The 9,487-nt window shown below is 39.5% G+C and overlaps 1 protein-coding gene across 4 annotated transcripts in view; it reads left to right on the top strand.

Moving 5' to 3' along the window:
- LOC116845164 overlaps positions 1 to 9,487 on the top strand; it is a 414,324-nt gene that overhangs the window by 353,210 nt on the left and 51,627 nt on the right. For all 4 annotated transcript variants that reach the window (XR_004378198.1, XR_004378199.1, XM_032817545.1 and 1 more), the window contains one exon: positions 3,549 to 3,698. Coding sequence is in view for 2 of the 4 variants with exons in the window: in XM_032817545.1 (XP_032673436.1) it covers positions 3,549 to 3,698 (150 nt within the window). In the remaining 2 variants the exon portion in view is untranslated. The remainder of the gene's footprint in view (positions 1 to 3,548; positions 3,699 to 9,487) is intronic.

Genomic DNA, 9,487 nt, shown 5'->3' with positions numbered 1-9,487 from the left:
ATGTTGAAGAAGTGCGAGAATGGGTGGACGAATGGATTGCTTCGAAACAAACATCGTTTTATCGAGATGGTATCGCCCAGTTGCCAGAAAGATGGCAAAAAGTTGTAGAAAGTGATGGAAAATACTTTCATTGAAATAATTTAAATAAATTTTTTACAATAAATGCTTTTTCTCAGTATTTTTTGGGCGGAAACTAAGTTAAGGTCCTAATATTTATGCTAATACGTTTTTTTATTATATATGTACTCTTTCGCAAGCTTAGTGGATGAAACATCTTTGAAGAAAATCGGTTTTTTTCTTTCGAAGGGAATATAATGAAAACTATAAGAGATAGAAAAAAATATTTTGAATAAAAGTGGAATGGTTTGAAGAGTACTTACAGAAATTATTTGAAAAAATAAAAAAAGATTTTTTATTATTATAATATTAATAAAAAAATTTTTTTATGAAAATTTTGAAAAGTTTTATCGTTACATATTAACCCTTTAAGGCGCATAATTTATGGAACATTCTAATAACTTTATTTAAATGAAATATTGTCAAAAATACTCTAAATAGCATATTTATAAGATCGGGCAACTGCCTGATCTTAAGTGGTCTCTATTGGTACCAGTGATACTTAAAGGGTTAAGCAATGTTCCAATTTATTATTGCGTATAGGAGAAACGGGGTCTGAGATGGCCTCAGAGGTATATTGCTCGTGTATTCTTTTTTTATATACTATTTAACTTGAGAAAAACAATGAATATATAAAATCGCGAAATAGTCCTTTTAAAATATAGATACGTCTTTCCTTGAGTTTTATTAAAATTGAAATACACAGTTAAAAATAGGAAAAACTTAGTAGCGAAACGAAGTTTCGAGTCTCTCGAAATTTTGTATTAATATTCTTCATTGTAAGCGAAGAAAATTAAGTGACATGTTACTAATTACCATGGTAATTAGTAATTAGTATGGTAAGATGAAGTTCCTTACAAATGTATGATAAAAGCAATTTAAAAGCAATTTTCATCCATAAAACGATTAAAATCGAGCATATGAGCAAATGAGGTAAAGTTGGCCTATATTTAACAGCCGGCAAGAGGACTGTGGAGACCTCTCGTGGAGATCCCGAAACTACAAATTAGAATACATATTTTACATGCATTCTACTCTGCGCTCCTAGGCTAACTGAATCCAGTACCAGAACAAGATGATCGCGTTGCTGCATGTATATTAATAATTACAAAACAAAATATACAGTCAACAGGATCGTGGCGGGCATTAATATACAGAAGAAAGCTATCTTTATCATGTTTGTGCAGTCAATCACAACGATTAGTTGTCTGAGAAGTTGTAATTTCGAAATTGTGATGCATCTAACCCCGATCTCTCCTACTTTCGGTATATAAAAACATTTGCGCAATCAATATGCGACGTAAACTTTGCAAAAAAGTCAGTACATGATTGGTAAAATTTTCAATTCAGCACAACACACACACACACACATCGCCTTAATGCGCTTTGAATTCGCGGTCGATGCGCGCAAGTAGATCTATCAATGCGGTACGTTTGGCGTACAACGAATATCTGTTTTAATCGGCAAAATGCAAATGAAGAGGAAGGGAAAGAGAGAAAGAGAAAGAGAGAGAGAATGACAAGCACGCAGTATGCTACATAGTTACCGATTTGTATTTATGGCTGAATGTAGCTGTTTGGGTTTCAACGCCGCGATAACGTTGACGATAATGTTATAGGCACGTATGATCTCCATGCCAACAAATAAAATTTCAGAACGGCACAGTTACATCCACGCGCGCGCAGCGGCATTAAGCATGAAATGTGAGTACAGAGCATCGAATGCACGCTCGCATTGCTTATCGATACGCGCGATAATGTATGCATCCAGGGGAACGGCAGAGGTTGGGTTATAGCGGACGGCGGAAAGCATCGAACAGTGTCAGTTTCTGACACGGTGCACCATGGTTCAGCACCTTTTGGTCATCTGTTACTGGTAGCTACTAGAGCGAGCCGTAGACCCGGCTGTTCCGAGATCGCGCTTCGTCGTCTGGCAATCTGTTGCGAAGTTACATTTCACGTCGCTTTTTACGTGCCATGTTCCTGTCGTCTTGTTTTAAGGAGAATATGTATCATGGCTCTCTCAGATGCGCAATCGCTGAGAAATGCGCTCGACCAATAAGAGCCAAGACAAGTTGATACGTTTATCTCCCGCGGTAGCGGTTAATCAATTGCTTTTTGTTGAGATCTTGTTAGGTTGCCGCAACAGATCTGTCGTGTTTGTGTCAAATAAAATAGAAAACGGAATTATTCAAGTTTAAACGATTTGTCATTTTTACTACTGGAATAGACGATTATTTTTATGTGGAAGTATATGGAAGATATTTATGAAAGTTTGAGTATTTTTTTCTCTTGTATTGTTCAATTTATTGTTCAATTTTTCTACGAGAATTTGATAGAAAACACGACACATCTTTTGTACCAGTCTAATGAAACGTATTAGTCAGAGAAAACGAAATTATTGAATTTCGAAGAACTAATAATTTTTATAAATAGAATGAAAAATTCGATGTTTTTCATACATACAGACATCTAATGATTTGTCATTTTTTTTTCAATAACCAAAATTCCTAATTCCTACGAAAATTTAATAAAAAAATTTAATAGAAAAATGACACACATTTTTTGCACCAGCTTAGTAAAATGTCAGTTAGAGAAAAAGAAATTATTCAATCTCGAAGGATTAATAATTTTTACGAATAAAATGCACAATTCGATACTTTTTAAATATCTAACGCGAACTCTTTATTTTCCTTTTAATATCGAACTTTTTACGAGAATTTAATACAAAAATAACAAATCTTTTGCATCGAGCTAATAAGATTAGTTGGTCAGACAAAAGGAAATTATTTAATCTTGAAAGATTAATAATTTTAAGGAATAAATGCGTGATCTGTTATTTTTTTTTTTTTTTTAGACACAACGCAGGCTTCCTATTTTTCTTTCAATACCCAAAGTTTCTGCGAGAATTTAATAAAAAATGATACATATTTTGCAACAATCTAATAAAATATATCTCAGAAAGACAAAACGAAATTATTCAAAGGATTATTTACTTCGAAGGATTAATGTTTATGGATAACGTGAATAATTTCGGTATTTTTCAAAGGTGAACTTTCCACTTTCCTGTTAATTCCCAAGCTTCCTATGAGAATTCAGCAGAAGAATGATAAATCTGTCATATCACTTTAATAAAATGTGTCAGTCGGAGGGAATGAGATTATTCAATCTCGCATACGCCAAGGATTAATAATTTTTACGAGTAAAATGCACAATTCAATATTTTTTGGACATCTCCGACGCGAAATTTCCCCTCTCCTTTTGATACCCAAACTTCCAGTGAGGATTTAATGGAAAAGTGACAAGTTCCTTGCGCCAGTAAAATTCGTTATTCAAAAACACGTGAAATAATGAGACATAATTTGAGGTACTACGATCGACAGTCGACAGATAAACAATACTCAAACAAAGAGTTCCCGTTCTGTTTTCAGAGCGCCGACCTGGATTGTTTTCGTCGCGAGGAGGATTGCTCGGCCGGAAGTTGCGAATTCGGAAGAGACTCAGAGAGGAGAGGAAGTAGAGTGTTCCGGCGCTCTCGTCGTACTTTTTCCCGGGACGGACGGACAGGAATAACGCGACAGGTACGCGCGGGACTCGCATCTCTCCCCCGTAAAATACGCGAACGTCGATACCAACATTCGCACGGCGCGACGTCGGTCAAACTTCGCGCGCCAACTGTACTTTCGCGAAGTGAGAGCGGATAACCAATTCCCAAAGCCGAATCCAATTCGCAACATCCGCGCTTCGAATGGTTTCTGATTTACTGCCGGAACCTCTTCGATTAGCATGCATTCTGAATATTGATTATAATACGCCCTCCTCCTCTTTCCCATGCCACCTGCCCCCTTTCCCTCCCCTTCGTCCCCGCACTCTCTGCCCCTCTCTTGGCCCCAACATTGGAGCCGCTGCGAACTGGCGCGCGAGAAACTCGAGCTGGACGCGCTGGAAGATGTTACGCGCTTTTCCATGCAGCATTTCCGCGCGCGCGCGCACGTCAGTTAACGAACGGATAAATAATTTTTCTCCGATGGAAAAAAAGCTCCGATATTACATCCGCGATTAAAAAATATCGCGTTGACGTATAAACCGAGCCGCGGTAGGTGGCGGCGGAGGCGGCAGAGCGCTGGCGGTAGCGGCGGTGGTTCTGGCGGATTCAATTCCGGCAGTTTTCAATGTTTCCATACAAATTGACTATTACGGATTTAATAAACATGAAACGTAATAGGAATAAATCGTTTCGATAACCGAACGCGGCGCACGCAACGGTATTAACCGTGTGCGCTGGAAGTAAGTATGATCGCGCGCGTTGCACTCCGCCGGCCGGAATAACGAAAAATATCAGCCGGCCGATTTGCCGTCGTCACGCTGCGCTCTCGTAACGCCGTCATTAAAAACCGCGCGACGACAACGACAATAATGATGATGATGATGACGATGCTGAGCCAGTTATTAACATTTCAACGAGACGCATCATGAGACAATTTACGGCCACGCGCTTTGTCCTCGGGCGAGCGACGAGGACGCAAGCTACTTGAGAAGTCACTCGTCAGAAGAAGCTAGCCGTAAGAAACTGCGGGCGGTTAGTTTTTACGACTTGGGGGGAGGCAAAGAGAAGAAGAGAGGGGGAAGAGAGCTCGATGAACGTAAGAGAGAGAGAGAGAGAGCTCGATGAACGCAAGAGAGAGAGAGAGGGAGAGGGAGAGGGAGAGAGATAATGAATATTTCCGATGAATATTTCAATATTCACAGCGTTAACGTGAGTGCGATCGTAAAAAATGGCCTTCACGGCCGCGTCCCGGGGACAAAGTTCACGCTCGAACTAAAGCGATTACGCCGGCCACGGCGCGGATATCTTTTTGCCATCTTCGAGGAGCTGAAGACGGATATATCCGGATGAGCCGAAAACATCGTGGCGCGGTAGGGTGCTGGAAGGGAGAAAAGGGTTAGGAGGGAGGGAGAGAGAGAAAGAGAAGGGAAGGCTCCAGAGGCGAGCCATTAACTTTCTCTCAAAAGACGCGATCCACGTGCAATGAAACGATGAAACTCGTTATCGGGAACTGCTTCTCCTCCGCTCTCTGCAGGAATCCGAAGGAAAATACTGCCCAACCGAACGGTCATTACTCATCGTTGGCGCGACGATCAAATATCGATTAAGCGGATCCCATTTTACTCGAGATCTGCTCGCGCCACGTAATTGGCTATGCGTGAACTTGATCTAACGATGCGTAAAATGGGGTGTAACGAGTATTAAACTCGCTTGCATTCCGCTCGCTCGCTCGCGCTCACGTTCGTGTATCCTGTTACTATTTTAACGTCTGCTAATTACTAGCGAATTTCTCTAGCGCACGACCTTCGTATTCCACGCCGGGGCGACTCCGTCGCAGCCTCCCCCTTCTACCCTCCCTCCCTCCGCTCGGATAATTTGCCTAAGCCTTGATGTGTAGCGTCAGCATCCTACGCTCTCTAAGCATGCGTGCTGCACTTTTTCGTTTCTTTCCTTTCGATAGGATCTGCAATGTGCACAATATCTGTGCTCTGTAGTGCTGTTCGCGCATCGCTCTGTAATTTTCTGTCATTAACTTCTCGCGCTCAGTCACGTCGTTCTCTTATTGCTGCTCGCCATAGTTTAACAGTGTGGTCTACGTGTGTCGCCGATACTCAAACAGTGGTCTTACAGTCACAGCGAGAATTGTCTAGATATTCTTATTTTGTGGAATAAAAAATTTGCTTCGGGGTGAAATAAAGCTACTCGAAGTAAAATTTATTTCTATGTGTGAACAAACTTTATATCCCACAAATAAATTTCCTCGCAGTATATATGCATCGCACGAGCATAAGAGAGAGAAAAGTATCGAATATGTTAAAAGTATTTGTTTATTTCGGTGAGTGCTAATAGTATCAACACTGTAATAATAAGCCATATGCTCAAAAGAAGAACTTTTCTCTCCACAAGATCTTATCGAATACTTAGAAAATAATCTTGCGATGAAGAAATATAGTAAAATGTCATTTTAGTGACAAGAAGAAAAGCTATTACTCAATTTATTTTCCTTCTTTTGAGCAATGTTATCTTCAACGCAAAGTATATTTTCTTGATAATAATCAAAAAATACACTGATTACAAATTTGAAAAAGGCTCATTATCGCACACTCAAGAGAAGAATTGTCTCTATAAGAATATTATAAAACTTCATGGAACACTCAAAAAATGGTTTTTCAGTTACATAGCAAAAATGAGAAATCAGCTAAGATAGATAAACGCTAAGATAGCGAACAATGCAGATCGCATATGCCTTGTATTGTGTCGATACAGATGGCAATTTATATCTGTATTATTTGCGAAATTTAGCAAGAAAATTTCTCCGTCACGTCTAATTAGATTAAAGTCAGTCACATTTCTTACAAAAATCGACTGCAATAAACAAAAGAGACCAGCGACGAAAAATTGGCATACATTTTAATGTATCTTTAGTATTACTTCTTTTTCTTTTTCTTATTATTCTTCACGTGTTCAACTCTGGCGTTTCAAGTTGTATTTACTGTAAGCTTTGAGAGCTTGTTGAACTCAAAGGCATAAATAAACTCTACTCTAGTCTACCCTCATGATCGTTGCAACAAACATCGGGCCCCTGAAACAATTAGAACGCCGCCGCTTATCGATTCGAGAAGTTTGATTATCCGCGATTGCGTTGCGGAAGCGCGTTACGGAAAAATTCGTTTTTCTCTCTTAAACAATCAGGGGATATCGGGAACAGCGCGCCGTTGTTTACTGATTCGCTGGAGCTTCGTATCATTGTACAACCATCTACATAAGAATATCTGCACCGAGCATATATACTCAATCTCAAAACGGTTAAACGCTTTTTTTGTATAGCTCGAAACGCGGCCGGTGGTCCAGTGAGAGAATGTAACTTCTGGGAATTAATCGAAAACAAGTTGTCTCATCGGACCATCTCGATTGCGCTCCAATCTGCTTCGAACAAAAAATGTTCAAACCTGTACTGAGATGAAGTGTGCTATTCATTTAGGGAGAAGGGGAGATGTATCGATTTACGTATGAAGAATTTTACATCGGGAAAATATCACTTTACTGCTGAGGAAAGATCAGTTTACTCTCCTTCTTTTAAACAATAGTGATTTTCAACAAATAATATTTTCTTGATAATAGCCTTAAAATTTAAGAAAAAAATTATCATTACTCATATATATATTCTCATGTGCTCAAAAGAAGAATTTATTCTGTTTACAAGAATATTATAGAAACGTTTATCGCGCGCGAATAACTAATTGGTTTGACTTTATTTGGGATAGCAAGCCGAATTTTCGTTTTACTTCAATATTCTTGACTGAAATGCTAAACTTGCTAAAATTGGATATAAATTTGATGCACTTAGAATAAACCTACAATAGATTTAACGATATATATAAATTTATGAAGTACTTGAAACACAAATAACATTTCCTTGAATATAGTATGCATCTTTTTGTGTGTACAGTGAGTTGCAAAATGATTAGGTCTGTATTAATAGTCGTTATTTGAAACTTAACTTGATACTTAACATGAGATACTCGGATTTTAATTCAAAGTTAGATCTGAATTTTTCGATTGAATCACGTAACATTATACTTGCAATCGCACAATTCCACTGAAAAACTCACTGATATAACTCTAAATTCAAATATGAGTACTTTAGATAAGTCTCAAGTAACGACTCTTAATAGAGGCCCGAGACACAATGAAGTTGGGAATTTCACAAACTATCAAAATTGTCAGTCATTACTGACAGACTTATCTAGTAATCATATAATTAATTATTATTAATAATATTATTATTTATTATTATTTGGTGTTTTTAATATGCTATTAATTATACATTATTATTGTATAATGAAATATATATTATTAATTATATTATTGTTAATTATGTAATTAATTCCAGTATTATAAATCGGTCGGAAATTATTCAATTTTCATGGTGAACTCCTACCTTGATTGTATCTAGATCATTTTGCAACCTATCGTACGATATTTTGGTCATGTGGCTTAACTCGCCACTGTTCGGCTTTCACACGTCCTTACTTTGTGCACAATATTATTCTCTAAATTTTTCGAAATGGGATCTCACTAAAAAAGAGTGTAAAGTGGCAGTATTTTCTGCCGAAGTGATAGTGAAAGTATTATCACTCGAAATCGTAGGAGCGACTGTTTCACTCCAGCAAATATTTCTTTCGATTAAAGCGACGATGTTCCTGTGACGGTAAAGTACGCAAAATTTACTGTTCAATTTCGAGTGGAAGGATTCATTCAACGAATCAGAGTGGACTCACTCTATACGAATGAGAAATCACTCAAACTCTGATTCGATGTTCACTCCACTTCCCGGGTGAAATTTCACTTTCAGGAATTTAAATTCTCGATAAAAGACTTACGATAAATCGACACAATCCCTCTTCCAAAAATATGCTACTTCAGCCGGTGAATACCTCGCAGTTCCAGCGTGAGCTGGTACACAGCCGAATATATTCAGGAGGCAATCGCGCTGAAAATACCCAAAATCCCAACGTAACTGAAAATACCCAAAATCCCAACGTAACTTTCCCCTTGCGGAGCTAATTAGGACAATTAGATCTTTCCCCTCGCGAAATACGCCGTCCAAATACTCTTATATAGACGATCGGAGAAATCGGTTCCTCGATAACAACCGAATCGCGCTCGTCGACCTCGGTTGATGTCACGACGGGCTGCGCCGTGTGAGTAATACATCGGTTTTCGGGAACGCAATTAGGGATGCCGGAATCGCTGTTATTTTAGTTCTCTCCGTCTCGCTCCGGTTCGCGCGTGCGCCATAATCTCCATGGGTGATGCTCGACCTCCGTAAACACGTCACTTTACGTGACTTTAGATGCATAGCTCTCGCTATGATAATTACGCGACAACATCGGGCGCGTGACAGTGCGAGCGTCCTGAGTCACCCTGCGCGCCACACGTCGCTACTTCACGTCGCGCACAACGCCGGACGACCAACAACCACCGCCACTACCTACCCTCCCATCCACCCTCCGCTCCATCGGACGCGATATAGCCATAAGCGATTACGTCTAGCTACGTCGACTACCCGACACCGGGCTCCTTCTGCCCCCGGATTAATGCGCGCACGTGACAGGGTAATGAGTCACAACGTGGCCGATGTTTGCGCCCGTCCTCCATCCTTCGACCCTTCGCGCTGTACTTCGTCGTGCTACTAGTAAACGAGCGAGCTTCGAATTTTCAGCGGAATATCGTGATATCGGCTCTAAATATACCTCTCTCTCTCTCTCTCTCTCTCTCTCTCTCTCTCTCTCTCTCTCTCTCTCTCTCTCTGTCTCTGCA

This window comes from Odontomachus brunneus, unplaced genomic scaffold, assembly GCF_010583005.1.
Source record: "Odontomachus brunneus isolate Ranch 3 - 2012 unplaced genomic scaffold, Obru_v1 Obru_scaffold_049, whole genome shotgun sequence".
In the NCBI taxonomy this organism is placed as follows: Eukaryota; Metazoa; Arthropoda; class Insecta; order Hymenoptera; family Formicidae; genus Odontomachus; species Odontomachus brunneus.
This window is presented reverse-complemented; position numbering and strand designations above follow the sequence as displayed.